General features: G+C 49.5%; 2 protein-coding genes and 1 non-coding gene across 4 annotated transcripts; all 3 read left to right on the forward strand.

The window, feature by feature from the left end:
• The first annotated feature begins 1,072 nt into the window (after nucleotides 1–1,072).
• trnai-uau (transfer RNA isoleucine (anticodon UAU)) lies at nucleotides 1,073–1,166 on the forward strand. The gene is made up of 2 exons: nucleotides 1,073–1,110; nucleotides 1,131–1,166. It is a non-coding gene; the product is annotated as a tRNA-Ile (tRNA).
• A 2,961-nt stretch (nucleotides 1,167–4,127) lies between these two features.
• Nucleotides 4,128–12,771, forward strand: ppm1bb (protein phosphatase, Mg2+/Mn2+ dependent, 1Bb). 2 transcript variants are annotated; one of them, XM_052069288.1, is made up of 6 exons: nucleotides 4,128–4,537; nucleotides 7,767–8,609; nucleotides 8,694–8,811; nucleotides 8,891–9,002; nucleotides 9,277–9,334; nucleotides 11,671–12,771. In XM_052069288.1, the coding sequence occupies exons 2-6, from the start codon at nucleotides 7,779–7,781 to the stop codon at nucleotides 11,698–11,700; spliced, it is 1,149 nt and encodes a 382-aa protein (XP_051925248.1). In that variant the 5' UTR covers nucleotides 4,128–4,537; nucleotides 7,767–7,778; the 3' UTR covers nucleotides 11,701–12,771. The 2 variants fall into 2 exon arrangements, with proteins under 2 accessions (XP_051925248.1, XP_051925246.1); XM_052069286.1 differs by lacking the exon at nucleotides 11,671–12,771 and adding an exon at nucleotides 9,718–11,124.
• Nucleotides 12,772–13,836: 1,065 nt separating this feature from the next.
• On the forward strand, nucleotides 13,837–18,172 carry six3b (SIX homeobox 3b). Its single transcript, XM_052069289.1, has 2 exons — nucleotides 13,837–16,993; nucleotides 17,677–18,172. The coding sequence occupies exons 1-2, from the start codon at nucleotides 16,329–16,331 to the stop codon at nucleotides 17,819–17,821; spliced, it is 810 nt and encodes a 269-aa protein (XP_051925249.1). The 5' UTR covers nucleotides 13,837–16,328; the 3' UTR covers nucleotides 17,822–18,172.
• The last annotated feature ends 797 nt before the right edge of the window (nucleotides 18,173–18,969 follow it).

An 18,969-nucleotide genomic window follows, 5' to 3' on the forward strand; every position in this document is an offset into this window, starting at 1 on the left:
TTCATGCCCAATTAAAAATGCCCTTTAAACAACAAACAGAGACATCGCCTTTCGTGATCTATTAAAAAGAAATTAAACATGTTTCTGGTTTTACTCAAGATAAGGTTTTACACATGAAACTACAGGATTTCCTACTTTGTATGAACTACTGTACATGAATGCACCACAACTGATGCGTTGAATTGGCTATTTTTTTAAACCTTAAATTTGCACGCCCTTTCTTCTCCGACACAAGGTGACCTCAACATTAGACATGGCACAAAAAGATTCACAACTGGCCGTGAGGTTTGTAATGGTACTAGATATCTTACATTTACAAAAACTGCATTTAAAATGTGTTCAATTATCACTGCAACCAGTATCATAATAATAATTAAAAAATATTTTGTCATAAACATGGTCACTTTGTATTTAGGGGTCCGAATAACTAAAAAGAAGGGTATTGTGGCACAAAATTCCTACTTTAATTAATTTATTGAACGCACCGTCACTGTTGCACTTAATAGCCGTGTCCCACATCCGACTTGCGTACATTTCTTCAACAGTTTTCAGCGCTTAAATGTCAACAAAATAAAATCTCAGCCATTTGAGTAATTTCATTTAGAATAAAATAAAAAGCAACGCAACAACCTTGACCGTTTACAGAAGACGATCAGCCTTTACACGGGAAACACTCGGATTTCCTATTTCATATGGAATGCATCACAAACGGTTGCGTTTACATGGCCGGGTGCTACTCGAGCATCGTTTAGCTTTTACATTTTTACCAAGTTTAGGGGGTTAAATTGTCTTCAAATAATGCTATGGACAACTGAGAACCTGTTTTAGTTGGGATATATTTAGTTCGGATATAGTGAATCAAAACACAATACAATTCAATTCAATTTTACCGACTGCTTTACAGACAAGACTAGTAATTCCTATTTCAGGTGGGGCATTTAAATACAACATGACTGCAACCGGAGACGTGTTTTTCCTGACCACGAGAAAGCCTCCATAGAGTTGAAGTGCGCCTTTAATAAGAAATTCATAGCCTTCTTTGTAATGTGTCTTTATGGGGCATTTTTCTGAAGCTCCAGTGGCGCAATCGGTTAGCGCGCGGTACTTATATGACAGTATTCAGCAAAGCAATGCCGAGGTTGTGAGTTCGAGCCTCACCTGGAGCACAGTTTTGGTGAACCACAAGTGACGAGTCCCCCACGGACGGAGAGTTAAATGGTCGCAAACCGTTTCAACCTTGATCTCCATTGAAGGTCACTTACGAGTGTGCTCTTTCACTTAACTAGGATGACAATTCAGCGTCCTGGTATTATTGTGGCCTTCGAAATATGCTTGTGCACCTTTGGCCAGAAGCAAATAGACCTTACATGTCAACTACTTTGCTCCATCGTCCTTCTAGTGCAGTGAATCGATTTACCGGTAAGGAAAAGATGTATCTTATGGTCAACACTAACATTATTTTTAAATTTCACACTGGATGGGTGGACATGCGCGGTGTATACACAAATATTTGTATTTAATTCAGAGTATTCAATTTGTTGCTCTGCAGCGACACCCTCGGGCCGAAACTCTTTTGGTGATGTCATGATATAAATTGACTACTCTACTACTAGGTTCTTTCCCTTACTCGCGCGCGCGTGTGTGTGTGTGTATCCGTGAGAGAAGGAGCGATACCGCGTGTGTCTCTGTAAGCCTGAGCAAAGCTGGGAATGAACAAGCAGAAGATTGAAGTAATGACGTGACCCAGATGTCCTGGTGGCAGGCTGAAAATGAGAGTGCAGATCAGGGGCCCTTGTTACCCCAACCACCCCGACCATCCGGTCATGGGGGTATTTAACAGCAGGGTGTGTGTGTGTGTGTGTGTGTGTGTCACATTTTTAAGAGTTCGTGCTCTCTTTGCTCTGGATTACACGTGACACTTTTCTTTTTAATTTACTCTTCAGCTTTGGGAGACGGACCGAAGAACCCGCACCCTCCCGAAAATACCCACTCATGCACCCCGATTTCTGTAAACCCCTTTGGTAGAGCAGGTGGCTAAACAAATCACACGCCATCCTCAGTGGGCCACTTTAACGGATGAGAAGTGTGTGAGCGTGTGTGTGTGTGTGTCAGTGAAAAAAAAGGGGGACAAAAGACAACAAGAGTTTAATATTTGGGATAAGCTGTGATTGAACATCCAGCAAGATCAGAGCGGAATGATCAAATTCTGCCACTGATAATCCCTCATCTTGGAAAATTAAATACCACTCGGCTCCAACACACACACACACACACACACACTTAACCCTGACACGCACACACTGGCTGAAAAAAGTGGGTCTTAATCTGACCTATCTCATCACCCCACTTGCTTCCTTTGGAACGTGTTCTGATATCTGATGAGTTTTTCATTAACAAGACTCAAGTCTAATCCTGTGCGAGGAACATAAAATGACAACGGATAAGCCCACACGCACGCACACACACACACACACACACACACACACACACACACACACACACAGAGTCCTGATATCCAACATGACATCTTTATACACACGTATACTATTTTTTAAAGCTTTAATCGCCTCTTATCCGTCGTATTCACGCCAGTGTTATGTCTTTGCGTGGCCTCCTTTGATGCATTGACTGAAGAAGAAGAAAAAGCCTTCATTTAGACTTTGTGTATCATAAACAACCATGTGGTGTAGCCTTTAGGGCGAATGCTAACATGGAATATGCGGCGGTGCTTTAACCCCTGATGCAATGGACTGAACAACAACTACAACATGCACCCAGACAATATAACAATACTCAAGTCATATATTCTTTGTCCTCTGCATAGAATGACTCACATTAGCACCGTCCTGGGGATCTGAGAAAAATGGAATCGTCTTAATAAACAGTATATCTCTGTTTGTCTGTTTTACACTCTATTTTTCAAGTACAATACTGTGGAGTGCCATTTTCCCTCATCACAATACTCAGAACATTTTGGTAGTTTTGCGGGGAGTTGCTGAAAAAGACTAATGGAATTCATTTAAACAGCAAAAGATCATTTGAGCAGATTTGTTTGACATGGCAACACATGGGAAGCTGAAATCTAATTGGACAAAAAAGAAAACATGCTCATACTCGAAGCAGCGCAGCCAAGGAATCCCTAAATGAAGAGAATAAACTGTAAGGGGGCGGCCCGGTAGTCCAGTGGTTAGCACGTCGGCTTCACAGTGCAGAGGTACTGGGTTCGATTCCAGCTCCGGCCTCCCTGTGTGGAGTTTGCATGTTCTCCCCGGGCCTGCGTGGGTTTTCTCCGGGTGCTCCGGTTTCCTCCCACATTCCAAAAATATGCGTGGCAGGCTAATTGAACACTCTAAATTGTCCCTAGGTGTGAGTGTGAGTGCGAATGGTTGTTCGTCTCTGTGTGCCCTGCGATTGGCTGGCAACCGATTCAGGGTGTCCCCCGCCTACTGCCCGAAGACAGCTGGGATAGGCTCCAGCACCCCCCGCGACCCTGCTGAGGATCAAGCGGCTCGGAAGATGAATGAATGAATGAACTGTAAGGAATAAAAGAAAACATTTATTGGACAACTACTAAAATGTAGGTTGCAAATGCAGCTCAGTGGTTCTGGAAGCGTTTAAACTCTTGATTGCCCATCGCTGCTCAAACACATCTTGACATTGTGCACAGTAATGATTGCTTGGGTGTGTGTCCTTATGACAAGGTGAGCAGGGATCAATGTGCAAAGTGTCGTGGGTGCAGCCAGCCGTGCAAAAAAGGAGAAAAGTCAAAAGCATGACTCGAGACATTTTTCAACATGAGAGCGGGGCGCTTCATTTCCACATATCGGGACCCTCCTACGAGTAAAATGTGGAGCATCACAAAAGCTTTTTAAACACATAAGCTAAAGTATTTTTTGAACTTCCCCTTTGTGGGTCGATTTCAAAGTTGTACCCTCGGGAGCGCTGACGTTTTCACCCCCGTTTTGAACTCCGCCTCGACGGTGCACACAGGTACTAGTGAACGAGCGCGTTGGGAGCTGTCAGATAATAAACCAATGAGCGCGTCGTGTTTGGCTAATTGACATGGAAGGCAGCAAATTAGCTAACGTCTCGACCCGGGGACCTTTCCACCAATCAGCGAGCGCGTACCCAAAATAACACCTCCTCTTGTTCAGCACCCAAAGTCGAAGGAAAGCTCTGCTCGTGGGCCTTTCAATGGAGCAAAGTGTTACGTTTGTCACTGTTGTATAATATTACCCACTTCTCCTTCTCCCCCAGCTTTTTTAAACGGAATTTTCTTGCATTCAATGCTGAGGGGAGCCGAAGTATAGCGTCAAACATGCGTAAAAATCAACGCCATCCAAGCAGGGAACCACCGAGAGAGGATTTAACGCCGCTCAACTGAGGCCAACCTCGAATCATTATTCTTTTCCCTTTCCCCGTTTTGTCCTTCTCGCTCAAATAAGGAAACGTAGCTCCGCAGAGAAGCTTCTCGAGGCTTTTCGACGACGACAAGCCAGCAAAGATTGGATCCGGAGTCGCGGAACGACGGGATAACGTAAGTAGTCCATGCTAAATCCGCCTGTGTGTGTGAGAGTGTGCTAACACTTTAGCATTGGAGTGTCACTCGTAAGTAGGCCTTTCCGCAGCAACACCGGGATCGTTTTGAGTTACATTCCGTTTTTGGATTGGAGTTAAATTCATCATTGGGTTTTGGGACGAACACACATGCGTGCGTTAACGGATGCTTAACGTGTACGTTTTAAAGCAAGGCCTAGCAGAGTTTGAGAAGTCCTTAACGACAACAGTGAAGTTTTCAAAGTTACCCCCCCCCCCAACCAATCATCACCAGCCGTCGTCATAAACAGCCGCGGTTGCTCCGATTAAAAAGGTTGTTTTTAAAAGTCGGAGTTAGAATGACGTAAACTGGCCAAGCTACATAGTTAGCAATAAAGCTATTTTTGTTGTGGGGCAATGACCCGAAGCCCGCCAGATATGTAATCGAGCGGATTTTTTGTCATTGTCACTGTGGAGCAGGTTAGTTTAGCCTCCAGGTTGTAACGATGCTGCGATTACACTCGCACACTGAACGATTTTCAGATAATCTAATCATCGCAAATAATCCTAACCCCCCACCAATATGGCGACTGCGATTGAATTGGCATTTTTTTTATCAAGGGCCTCTACAGTGTATTTTTTTAAACAAGAAAACTAAAAATCTGTATTAGAATTAAAAAAATGCTAGATTTATTCTATTTGAATGTTTTGGTTTTATCGGTGTGTTGTATGCTAAAATAAAGGCAAATGAGCCATGAATAAAATGAAAGACATTTTACGTATCCACTCCCAATTAGAAACGTAGTCAACATTGACTTGCAGTCTTGTGAAGTGTTCCCTCTGACAACTTCACCAAATCGTACCAAACAAGTGTGGTGTAAATGTGAGTCAGTGAGTCAACACAAGCTTTGGCACAGTTTCGCGGTCTGTGACCTCACCTGATGTTGGGCGTGTGCATCGTACCTTGCTCAACAACTGATAGAGCCATTGTACAGAGACAAAAACAAAAATAAAACACACAGATTTTAAAAAAGCCCCCAAAAAGTTGATGCATCATTGTTGCTGCCCAAGCAACAAGTTGTTCAGCAAAAAATGATTTCGGTCGAAGGTGTCATTTCATCTAATAACAGTTAGCTTGCTACCTTAATGCTAACCTTTAAAGTGACGCGCCATAGATAGGCTAATGGAAATGAGCCGAGATGTTATGGCAACGATGCACATTTTTTAAACAACTGCTACTTTACCCACTTGGAGCAGCAGCGCGTCGAAACACGATCGAGGGATGCTCAGAGGCCGATGTATGTTCTTTCTACTTTGTTGGACTGAGAACAAGAATTTCAAAACGGCTAATGTGGTACCCAACTGAAGGTGCGCATCTGGTCAATTCAAATTTGGCTGGTCTAAGGCCACCCAAAAACGTCCCGCCCCGTTTACTGTGCGTCGCAACATGGCAGACCTCCAAACAAATTAGCCATCGGAATTAGTGGCTGGAAGCTTCTACGCTAACTGCGTCGCCTCTTTAGAGCAACACTCCGCGGCGTTATGTAATCTACCCCGACCTTCCACTTCCCTCTTTGTAGTTGCTGCTTTTTTGGCAGACGTACGTGTCTGGGGCTGGGTTTCAGGGTCGATCCCGCGGTCACGGGGCGGGGGACGACAAGTGTTGTTTTTTTGTTTTGTTTTTTGTGATGGCTTAAGCGGTGGCTTTGCGGCGTTCCCGGTGTGAACGTGTCGTGGGAGTATGCCGTGTTTATTTTGACAGCGCTCCTGCACGTCTCCATTCAGGGCTTTAACGGCAGGATGATGCAATGCCCCTTCCTTCCTTCTCGCTTGCGGCGCTTGCGTTTGAGACGCACGGTAGTTTACGGGGGGGCGGGGGAATCGTTGTCGATGAATGAAGCTAAGCCTGCAGGGTGGGTGGTTGCTAGGCGACGGCTGCGTGTTTGTTTTATTTTTAACCAGAATCACTGCCGGCGCGAACATACCAGGTCTCTGCTCTCGCGTTCCTCCCGACGTCGCTCGCACGCTGAGCGGCGGGCCGGGTCGGGAGGGTTTCGTTTTCCACAATGGCGTCGCGGCCCGCCCCGGCCGTGAAACCTAAAGCGGCCCCGGTGTATTAATAGAGTGTTTCCTCACACGCACATGCGCGCATTCCGACGAAAACGGTTGTAGCGGCGGCCTTTTTTGGGCACATTCCCGTCATGTCGCACGGGAGGAAATCGATATGTCGGATGGCTTTTTGTAATGCTGAGAAAACTTGTGTTGGGCATCAGAATGAAAAGTTTCTGAGAATGTTTGACAGGGAAAATGCCAGGAAGTGCTTCCACTGTTCAAATGGATCATTATTCATTTGTCCTAAATTGCAACTAATTGGTAATCAAAGCAATCGACAATTATTTTGGATGACTGAGTCTTTGCTCAGGGACAATGTTTCATTTGAAATTTTGCTGCTGGGGATTTCAACTTCTCAAAAGGGAATGTTTCCCGGTTTCTGTCGTCCTCAATGCGAGCAGACTCATTTTCTTTGCGTTTTAGTAAAAAAAATAATAATAATAATAAATTTAGACCGTTGCAAACATCGCTTTTTCGCTCTTGGAGTCACCAAACGGCCCAGCATGTTGTCAGCGCAAATCCGAATTGAATTTCGGACTATTATCGTGATTCCCTCCCCGATATCATCCCAATTTTTAGACTAATAAAGGTTTGCTATCTATTTACCAGGTTGCACTTTGACCCCACTGCTTACGCTCCGGCGTGACACCGGCTTCCCTCGCCAACTTGGCTAATGGCATTGGCCGCCCTGCGTGGCTCTTTGTATACTGGAAGAGGCTTTACACACATTGCCGTAATCCCCCCCCCCATCCCCCCTTTCCTCCTCTGCGATCCTTGTCTTTATTGTCAGGAACCGTGGCTCTCTCCGTGCGCTAAGTCATTAAAAGCGCTCCATCACTTAGGCGGCGTTTTAAGTCCTGCCAAAGTGCTGACGCGCACCAAAAAGGAACCGAGCAGATGATTTACAGGAGGCTCATTTCATTGGCTACTTGGGTCGTGTTCCAAACACTAAACGGTTTAACGCGTCGTCGTTTTTTTTTTGTAACGGGTGCTGCCTTCACGCTGTCACTGTACGGCGGCAGATGATTTTGAGAGGACACCTTAACCACGACGAAAACGTCGCCAACGTAACTTCTTTGTGCCCCCCCCCCCCTCACCCCCACCCGGTTGGTCTTCAGCTGTAGGCAGCAATGGGTGCGTTCCTGGACAAGCCGAAGACGGAGAAGCACAGCGCCCACGGCGACGGCAACGGCCTTCGCTACGGCCTGAGCTCCATGCAGGGCTGGCGGGTGGAGATGGAGGACGCCCACACGGCCGTGGTGGGCCTCCCCCACGGACTCGCCGATTGGTCCTTCTTCGCGGTCTACGACGGCCACGCCGGCTCCCGCGTGGCCAACTACTGCTCCGGCCACCTGCTGGAGCACATCTTGTCCGGCGGCGCCGAGTTCAGCTCGGGGCCCGGCTCCGTGGAGGGCGTGAAGGACGGCATCCGGGCGGGCTTCCTGAAAATCGACGAGTACATGCGCGGCTTCTCCGACCTGCGGCAGGGCCTGGACCGCAGCGGCTCCACGGCGGTGTGCGTGCTGCTCAGCCCCGGCCACCTCTACTTCATTAACTGCGGAGACTCGCGGGCCGTGCTGAGCCGAGACAACGAGGTGGGCTTCTCCACGCAGGACCACAAGCCCTGCAACCCGCGCGAGAAGGAGCGCATCCAAAAGGCCGGCGGCTCGGTCATGATCCAGAGGGTCAACGGCTCTCTGGCCGTTTCTCGGGCCCTGGGGGACTACGACTACAAATGCGTGGACGGCAAGGGGCCCACGGAGCAGCTGGTGAGCCCCGAGCCCGAGGTGTGCGTGCTGGAGCGGGCGGCCGAGGGCGACGAGTTCGTGGTGCTCGCCTGCGACGGCATCTGGGACGTCATGTCCAATGAGGAGCTGTGCGACTTTGTGCGTTCGCGGCTTCTGGTGTGCGAGGACCTGGAGAAGGTGTGCAACGCCGTGGTGGACACCTGCCTCCACAAAGTAAGCCAGCCGTAAAAATAAGTTCCTCTGCGCCTTTGCTTCCGCCGTTCGCTCACCTTTGACCTCTGCGCTGTCGCGCCGCAGGGGAGCAGAGACAACATGAGCGTGGTCCTGGTGTGTCTACCCGGCGCTCCCAAAATCTCAGCGGAGGCCGTCAAGAAAGAGGAAGAGTTGGACAAGTATCTGGAGGCCCGCGTCGAAGGTCGGCGCACCGCCGCCTTTCACTACACGCCTCTCCTCGGCTCAGGAAGGCTAACCCGCTTCCCGTTCTTATTTTCCAGAGCTCCTTGCCAACTGCGGCGAGGCCGGAACGCCCGACCTGGTGTCTGTGCTGAGGAGCATCGCCACAGAGAACATCCCCAACCTTCCGCCGGGCGGAGGCCTGGCTAGCAAGTAGGTAACACGCGAGGGACGGGGCGCGGGCGTGCCGGAGCCTATCCTAGCCGTCTTTGGGCAAGGGGGGGGGCATACAACAAAAAGCAAAACAAATTATTTTGAAGGGAAAAAAAAAATTAGCTGCGATCCTCAAGTACACCCACAGGAAGGATAAAAACGTGTTGCTCTTCAGCAACCTCCATGAAATCGGTGTCGGCATTTGAGTCGCTCTGCGTGCGTGTGTGTATAGACTGTATATGTATATATATATATTTTTTTTCCCCATGCGCAGACGAAGCGTGATCGAAGCGGTGTACAACAAGCTGAACCCTCACAAAGAAGAAGAAGGGGTGAGTCTGCACTTCTTTCTTCTTTATAGCCTCAACCAAAGCACTCACCTCTTCATGTCATCCACACATGCACTCCAGCCTGGTGTGTGTGTGTGCATGTGCGTGCGTGTGTGTGTCTTCGTAAGTTTCCTAAAGTGTGCACCACGTGAGTGAGGTTGTACGCACCTTGGGGGCGTGTGCGTCTTTTCTTCTGTCTGTGGGTGTCTCTGTGCATTCATTGCAAATATGGCGACGGGTTGACGTTGAAGCTAAAGAGGGAGCCGAGGCATGACGCCATGACAGGCCTTCGATTGACGCAATGGTGTGGGTGCGTGTGTGCGTGTGGCGGTGGCGGCGGCGCGTGCGCCCCCAGCAGAGTCTGACCCCCTGGCGTGTTACCTCAGGCTTGTGCGGGGGGAGAGGAGGAGAGTGAGGAGGGAGAAGGCGGCAGCGGGCCGGCGGCTCACCTGCTGGAGGCGCTGCGGCAGTTCCGCCTCCACCACCGGGGGCAGTACCGCGCCGCCCTGGAGGACTCCCTGGCCGCCTACCAGTTGCGCCCCGAAGGAGCGGGCCGGCGCAGGAGGACCGACGGCGGAGGCGACCGCGACGACGACGGCCGGGAGCGAACCGCCTCCCCTCCCTCTCCCCCCTCGCCCCCGCCCTCACCCGCCGCCGCCGAGTCCGACACCTGCCAAGACGCGCTCGCCCCCGAGTCCGATCCCGCCTTTTGACTCCCGTCTTGACGGACCGCTCCTTTTCTCCTCCTCCTCTTCCTTTCCTCCTCGTCCTCTTCTTTTCCTCCGTCACATCGTTACTCTCGATCTTGAGTTTCCGAACATGTTGGTCTGCTCACGTTCTGCCTCTTTAGTTGACAAGCTGATGTCAACTTCCTGTTTTGCGCTTACATCCTCCCCCCCCCCCCTTGCTCGCTTGTCAGCCAGCCAGGCACCCGTTTTGACACTCGACCCGCCGCAGACCATTTCGTCCCGTGTACTTCCGGGTGGCAAATTGACATGGATTGATCCAGATTTTGAAGGAAATATGGAAAAAAAGCACAACCTCTGGTTATGTCTAGTTTTGCAAACCCCAAACTGCATTTTTGATGTTTTTTGTTCAGGTTTTTTTTTGTTTTGTTTTGCCATCTGGAAGTGCCCTGGCACCGATTGTGAACAAACATGAAAAGCTTCATGGCGAGAGTGCCTGCATATAAGTGGAGCCTTGGCTTGAGCATTACTTGCTGGTACCCCCAGGTGCCCCCCCCCCCCCTCTTACGCCCCACACCCAACTCGCACTGGATGGGACAAAGGGGGGACCTCAGAACTGCTTTCCCAAATACACTCCACTATTTTCTTTTCACACTCAGAACACACTCTTGTGTCAGTGTGCGTGCGTGTGTTGGTATGCAAGGTGATTCTTTTGTGTGTGTGTGTGTGTGTGTGTGAGAGACTGAGCAGGTGACCAATGATTGCTGCTGAGATTATCCCTTTTTTTTTTTTTAACTGCAAATTGTCTCCCGTCTGTGCGTGTAGTTGTGTGTGTGTGTGGGTGGTTGGGTTTCGAGGGTGTCTCGCTGCCGCCACTACCCGCGACATTTCAAAATGAGAGTCACCTTGAGGCTTCAATGTTAGCTAACACTCCATCCGCGGGAAGTTGAACACAAACACATCGAGCGTTAATGATTGTGAGGTGCACACCGAATCAGGTCACACACATGTATCCAAGGCACTTTGCGTGTGTGTGTGTGCGTGCGTGAGTCCGGTTACACGGGGCCAAATCAAGTCTCGCGTGGTAAATAAAAATGATTTCAGGTACATTGCCATGTCGTGTCTTGTGTGCAAAGCGGTCCCCCCAACATCTTCATCTTCATCGTCATCCTCATCCTAATGTCAATTGCAGATGAGAAATCTGACGCAAGATCAGTAGCTATGATTCGGTGCCACCTTTTTGACCGAAGGAGGTGGTGACAACGTTTCAGAACCGGCCCCAAAGGTTCTACGAGCGCTCCGAATTCCGAGCTTCAGTTGTGGCTCTGTCCAATTGAAAGCAACAAAAGGAAGCCAATTTGGACTTCAAAACGTCCACAAAAGATGCTAATTGACTCTTCCGAAAGCCACAGAGACATTATTTCCGCCTCTGAGCAAAGCTTGCCCCCCCCCCATACCCGTTTTTAAGTCCCGACAGGTGTCCCGGCGACACCCGGCAAGGTGAGTCGCCGTCAGGTCATTTGTCCCATCATCAGACTCGTTGCAAAGATGCCCCCCCCCGCCCCCCCTCCCGTGCTTTGGAGTGCAACCCGGCGCTATTTAAAGCGACCCTTGAAACTAACCGTCTCCCTCCCTTCTCTTTGACCCGCCCAGTGCGCCAGCGAGCCGGAAGACCCCTGGTAGCCGCGGCGACCGCCTGCGTCCCCCTCCGCCGTGGCGCTGGATTGCATCCGCATCAGGAGGAGGAGGAAGAGGAAGGCTCTCCCTTGCGCCATGTTCTTTCTCCACTTTAAGGGGGACTTTTGGTGTGTGTTGGAGTGTGTCGGTTGTGTGCGCGCACATTGTGTGTGTGTGTGAGTGTGTGTGCGTGCGTGCGCGCCTGTGCAGGTGGGACGACAACATGACGCGCATCCACACACGCAGATCGCCTCAAATTGGGAAGGGGAAATTGTCAAGATTTTATGAACTGAAGCATTGTGATGGTAAAGATTTTTACTCGATTTTTTTTTCTCTCCTCCCTGAGTAATCGTCGCCTGACTTCACAATACCGTGAGGACCGCGCGTGTGTCATTCCCCCCCCCCCCCCCCTTCCACCCCAAACACGCGTACACACATTAACACTTTCCGCACGTGCTGTATGTGTTGTGCCACCCACGCAGGCCGCGCTGCATGAGGACTTCACATGTTCAAAGACATGTCATTGATTGATTGACACTGACTGACTCCGCCCCCACCCCGCCCCCCAGCAGCTTCTGGACTCTTGAGGTGATAATCAGACATTAAGGAAAGGCAGGATGGATTTTGTGGACGTGTGTAAGCGTTTAAAAGGGGTGCTTAAGAGTGTAGTATCACTGGTTGGACTTTGTGATTGTTGGTGAGGGGGGCCGTGACCTTACGTACCCCCCCCTTTCCTAGCACACTTGGAAGTGCACATGGCGGCATGTTGTTTCAATTGTTTTTTTTTTTTTTCCCCCCCATTGTCCTTAGCCGCTCGCTTCGTAGAGTGAGTGAAGTGGTCGTTTAAAAAATAATTCAGTACGTTTCTGGTTCTCATGTTTGTATTGCTGTTTGTTTGTTTGTTTGTTTGTTTGTTTGTTTGCACTCAACATTTGATTACAGAAAAAAAGCGTCTATATATGAAATAAAACGAGAGAAAAGGGGCATGAAACCCCGCCACGGTCAAGTGCTGCATATCGTTTTCTCTCCCGCAAGGAAGTGCAGTGGGTGTTTTCAAAATAAAAGGTGAGGAGGAGAGCTCAGTGTTGTGAATGTTAGCTTGAGGAAACGGTTTGATCGCTTTTGTTCGCTCACATTTTGTGGCGCCTTCGTCTCAAGAAATCCTATTTGGGGGGGAAATCGAGAGGAAAAGAAGCCAATATTTTAGTTCTTCTTTTCCTTGTTTGAGGCAAGATGACCCCGTTAAGATTAAAACAGGTGCCCGCAGCATATGCTGCTTTTGCTAAAACGATTTGGGCCTTTGCACTCGAATAACGTTGCGCTGCCAAAAAAAATTGGAGCCCCATCTAATCTGTGACACTCGTTTAAATCATAATCACATTGCGTCTTTAAAGTCTTCTCAATCCTCGGTGGGATTAGAGGATTTGTGTTCAAATGTGAATGAGCAATCCAAATATACTGTATGAATAATACAGTACAGTGGATGTTTTTTTTTTTGGGGGGGGGGTTACATTCAATTTGGATGATTGTTTGCCACGCGCGTGCCCACAATCCACTTAAGGGTTAGTGATGAAACGATGTTGACCCGTTAGAAAGTAGCATATGCGCACCCCAGCCGGGATCGTATTTAATCTCCTCCCCTTTCATTCGTTCGTGTCAAGAAAAGCAAACAAAACACACCAAAATACGGGCACCCACGTCACTCACGAGGGCAGAGCCTGCGGTTTAAAGCCACAAACTCTCCATCACAGATACTACAGTAAGTGGAGCCTCTCCCAGCCGTCTTCAGGTACCCGCTGAACTGGTTGGCAGCCGATCGCAAGGCGCACCTCGACAAACGACCGCGGGTAAAAAAAAAGTAGTCGTCCCAAATTCTATGCATGGTTACAAATTGCAATGCCACCCTCCCTGCCGTGCCGCCAATGCCCACGTGAAGCTCTGCGTGAAGCATATGATTTTGAGTGGAATAATTTAGAAGATGAGCGGCCGGCCATTGTTATCGGGATAATCTGGCTCTTGCTGCTCAGATAGGTTAACATGCGGCGGATTAGAGGGGGATTACCCCCCCCCCCCCCACCACCTTCCTAACACCAGACAAGACCTGCCCTCAAACCCCCCCCGCCACCCCCTTCACAATGTCACCCCACCTTTCGCCTGTGTTTTTTTTTTTTTTCATTTAGCTTTCTCCATCTCCTTTCACGCACATCGTTTTTGTGTGTGTTTAAAAGCCACCAAAGACAATTTAGCGGTGATCTATTTAATTGTAATAAAATGTGAAATATATCGTTTGGTGTCCAAAAAATTCAAAAAGTTTTTTTTTTAATGATTGAAATGAATAATCCTGGATCTTGGTAAGAAAAAAAATATATATATATATATAAATTTGTAAAAAATTCAAAGTCATGTTTAGCTTTGTGCGGGCAATCATGCTAATTGCTACCTTGCTTTTGTCCATGAGCAGACATCGATTTGTGCTCCAGCTGTTTTTATTTTTGCGGCTTGCCCAGCCACGTTTACCGTCGCCGTTATTTCAGCCCTCACGTGACACTGTCGTGCCTCCCCATGCCCACACAGGGCCCAACATCTGCCCCAATCTGCGGATTTATTAGTCAAATTATCTGATTATCTTGTTTGTCCGTTTTGTGTTTTCATGTTTGCGTCCCCCCCCCACCCCCACCCCCACCACCACCACCACCACCTGTCTCCATGTTGTTTGTGCACATCTGCGACACCCGCGGCATTGGTCCCTTCCACATGTTCCACCTGACAATACCTGCAGGTGACTGCCTTTTTTTCCCCCTTTCATTTTTGATTAACTTGTGAAGTCCAGATGTTTTTATTTTTACTTCCTGACGCTATGCTAAGCTAATGCCACTTGCCCCCACCCCACACACACACCACTACCACCACCACTGTCCTACCCCCTGCCCACACCATTGTGCCAAAAACTCTGCTGGCGAGTGCACACCAAACAAAAGTCCCCCAAAGAGGCAGGAAGTGATTAGCGGCTTAACGAAGACGGAGGAGGCTCAGGGTGACCCCCGCGCCCCTCCTAATGGCGTCAGGTACAGTTAGTTTGGTTGAGGTGGGAGGAGGGGGCTTAAGAGGTCAGTGTTAAGTTGTCAGAGGTCAGCGGAGAGGTTAATTGGGGGCTGTTTTTTTTGTTGTTGTTTTGTTTTGTTTACCGCAGAGCAAGGATAAGCACTCCGAAAGTGTCGTCCATTTTTACACTAATTGTTCTGCCTCTGAAAGGGGGGCAAGTGACTTGATTGTCGCTTGTGTGGACCCACCATGGTGTGGATGACTCTTTTGTATATATCCAGTAAATGTGCCCCTCTTGCGTCTTCTTTAGCCCTTCAAAATAAAAGGAGAGCTGATAGTGTTTGCATTGTAACCAAAGTCGAATTGATTGACACAAGGCCTTTTTCCTTCCGCTCATGACATCGTAAAACGGATTGAAGTGCAAGATGAAGGGATCACCTCGACAAACATCATCTGCAGTGAAAAAAGGGGCGCAAGATTCGCCAACAACACAAACCAGCCCTCCCCCCAAGGCCCGTCGTTGCGGCTAATTGGACGTAACCCCGTTCAAAGCATTCGCGCGACCCCTTTTTTCACACCCACAGCACATCTGCATCGCATCATCCGGCAAAGGAGGAATTGATGTGCGATAAATCCGACAAAAGGATGTCATGGCTCTTCATTTTGCCCCGCTTTGCAAAATAAAATTGGGACCGTGAACTGCCCTTCCGGACCCCCACTTGGCCAAAAGTGGCACGCTCCCAAGCATATGCCGCTGCCGGCCCACCAACATGTGTTAATGTTGATTGAAAGATGCGCCGCCATTAGACTAATGTTAGCTCATCTTTAATCCAAGCGGCCACGAGAATGCGGATTTGCGGCCAGTTTTAACAATATGAGAGAACAGACAAAAGTGATTAGAGCGGCGCGAGATACACGCGCCGTCCGTCTATCAGCCCGGCTACCTGTCCTTCCGTCCATGTCGATTGATCGCTATCTGGCCACGGGACATCTTTTTAATTATTGGTGTGGGACCCCTGAACCGGTTGCCAGCCAACCGCAGGGCACACAGAAACTGCATACACGCTCACACTCACACCTAGGGACAATTTGGAGTGTTCATTCAGACCGCCGTGCATGTTTTAGGAATGTAGGAGAAAAGCGGAGTACCCGGAGAAAACCCACGCAGGCCCGGGGAGAACATGCAAACTCCACACAGGAAGGCCGGAGATGAAATTGAACCCGGTACCTCTGCACTGTGAAGTCAACGTGCTAAGCACTCGACTACCGGGCCATCTTAACTCTACTTTTCAAAATAAAATGGCAAATTGTGCAATTACGCCCCTTGAAACGTCCCCAATTGAATTGATTGACTTTTGACTTTTCCATCGGTCGTCACATCGTAACAAGTGAATTCTAAATGGTCGGATCAAGTGCTGTCCCCCGAATGGGGTTGAGGATGGTCTCGCTGTGGATGTTTCGAACGAGAGCGTCGTCAGTGTGTCCAATCAGAAGTCCGAGCGACGGTCCCGCCCTCCCTCCAAGGTGCGCTCAAAGAGCGCATCCCGGAGCGGCTCGTCTCCACACGGTGCGGGCGTCTCCGTCCCTTCCACATGGTGTTCAGGTCACCCCTCGACTTCTTCTCCGCCTCCCGCCTGCTCTTCCCCCACCCGGCGGATGGCCCCTCGGGTGACCCCCCGCCGTCCGGCGCCCCTCTGCCGGGCCTGTGCTTCTCGGCGTCGCAGATCGCCAGCGTGTGCGAGACGCTGGAGGAGACGGGCGACGTGGAGCGCCTGGCGCGCTTCCTCTGGTCCCTCCCGGTGACCTCGGACGGCCGCGACTCCATCTCGGAGCACGAGTCGGTGCGGCGCGCCCGCGCCGTGGTGGCCTACCACAGCGGCAGCTTCCGCGAGCTGTACCGCATTGTGGAGACGCACCGCTTCACGCGGGCTTCGCACGGCAAGCTGCAGGCCATGTGGCTGGAGGCGCACTACCGCGAGGCGGAGAAGCTGCGCGGCCGGCCGCTGGGCCCCGTGGACAAGTACCGCGTCCGCAAGAAGTTCCCGCTGCCGCGCACCATCTGGGACGGCGAGCAGAAGACGCACTGCTTCAAGGAGCGCACGCGCGGGCTGCTGCGCGAGTGGTACCTGCAGGATCCCTACCCGAACCCCGGCAAGAAGCGCGAGCTGGCGCACGCCACCGGCCTCACGCCGACCCAGGTGGGGAACTGGTTCAAGAACCGCAGGCAGCGAGACCGAGCCGCGGCCGCCAAAAACAGGTGAGACGCTCCCGCCGGTGGGATCACTTGGGGGGGCTCTACCCGGCCTGTGCTTCTCGGCGTCGCGATGACAACTTGGAACCGCGGCCGTTTGCCTAAACGAGCCTCTCTGTGATCCCCTCACCCTCGGACTGGCTTTACTATAGCCGAGGGCGGCGCCCCGCCGGCGGCTGTAGCCGTGCGTAAAAGGAGCATTCACGCGTAAAAGCGCGCAGGCATTCAAACTTGTTGGTTTGGGGGAAATTTCGATCAAGCAGAACTAACCGCGTCTGTCTCAGACTCCAACTGCACTCTCGGGGCGGGGCGTGCGAAGGGCACGATATTCGATTTATTATTTCTGGACCTTTTGCTTGAAAAGGTTTTCACCATGCATTGAAACGTGTCTTTTTGGTGTTGAATGATGGCACATTTAGCGTTTTCCTGATCTCAAGTGTTTTCCTTTTCCTCAATCTTGACATTAGCAATATCAAAGTACAGTCGAATGCAAATAATGCAAAACTTTTTAAGGTCATTCAAACCATATTTACCTTCCAAATGTTTTCTTTTGTTCTCATATTTTTGCCATTTAATTTTTCATATATGATAACGAGTCCTCATTGAAATTACTTATTGAGAGCAGTTTAATTTTTTTTTAAATCTGCAATAGAATTCAAAAGTGCACACATTTTCCGCCCCTTGCTCAGGTTGCAGCACCACCGCATGTGTTCTGAGGGCGTCGGTCATCCCCTGGGCGGAGGGGCGTGCATGAGTCCGGACGCGAACGCGGACCGAGCTGACGGACAAACAATTCTCTCGGTAACGGACAGTGACTCGGACCTGGAGGTGTGATTCATTCTTATTATTATTATTATGAATAATGATACGAATAATATTGGGAAAAAAATCGACTCTGGATACAAAGACCCTGTTGTGGTCCCACCCAGCAAGAGGAAGGTGAGAGCAAGCAATAAATGTCCCCCGATCCTCGCCCATTGACACGTTCCCCTGCGTGTGGCAACCATATTCAGATCTTTTTTTTAAATTATTCATATCTCCCGAGTATCCACAGCTGTAGACAATCACTCAAACGCTTCATCCCTCGTCTTGAGTCCTGATTTATTCAATGTTGACTTCCAATGTTTTTATTTACTTGAAATCAAATGTTTTGCTATTTTATATAAATAAAAGTATTTAATGTAAGTGAATGCTCTTCCGTGAGTGCTTGTGTCTTTTGCGCATTTTTATTTTTTAATTGTTTTTTTTTAAATATATACACACTGCAGAAACATCCATCGATGATATGGACCATTTTATCGGTTGTCGGGTGTCGCAGGCATAATGGAGCTTTTTCTTCAGGGGACATCCTGAGCCAGTCGCAGGGCACACATAGACGAACAACGATCCACACTCACAATCAGACCTTAAGGCGCCCCAATCACACCCACACAAGTGTTCAATAAACCTACCATGCGTGTTTTTGGAATGTGGGAGGAAACCCGAGGACCCGAAGAAAATCTACGCAGGAACACGGAGAACATGCAAAACTCCACACATGAAAACCATCGCCCGGAATAGAACCCATGACCGCTGTACTGTGAGGATGACAGTTAACCAATTGCCCAGCAGCCTACCGGGCTTCAATGAGAAGTCATTTTCACATAGTCAGAAATCGAAGTCAATCGTGGCGCTGTCGTTTCCTAGGTAACGGCGAACCTACCACTATTTCGTCACATCTCAGTAGTTTCCCCCTGCCGTCACGGAAATTTCTCAAGTGTCAGTGAACACACCGTGCTGCAATCTGACGTCAAATCCCGGAAGCGCATAAACCTGGGCGACGCGCTCAGATGGCCAGCAGGGGTCGCAGTTACTCAGGTTTACAACACCCCTGGTTTCAGTGGCTATTTTCACCAACATTTACTGTACTGTATTGATGTTTGTATATTTGGATTTCAATAATTTTCTACACAATATGCTTTATGTGTACCCACTAACATGTG

This window comes from Hippocampus zosterae, chromosome 7 (genome assembly GCF_025434085.1).
Source record: "Hippocampus zosterae strain Florida chromosome 7, ASM2543408v3, whole genome shotgun sequence".
Taxonomy (NCBI): Eukaryota; Metazoa; Chordata; class Actinopteri; order Syngnathiformes; family Syngnathidae; genus Hippocampus; species Hippocampus zosterae.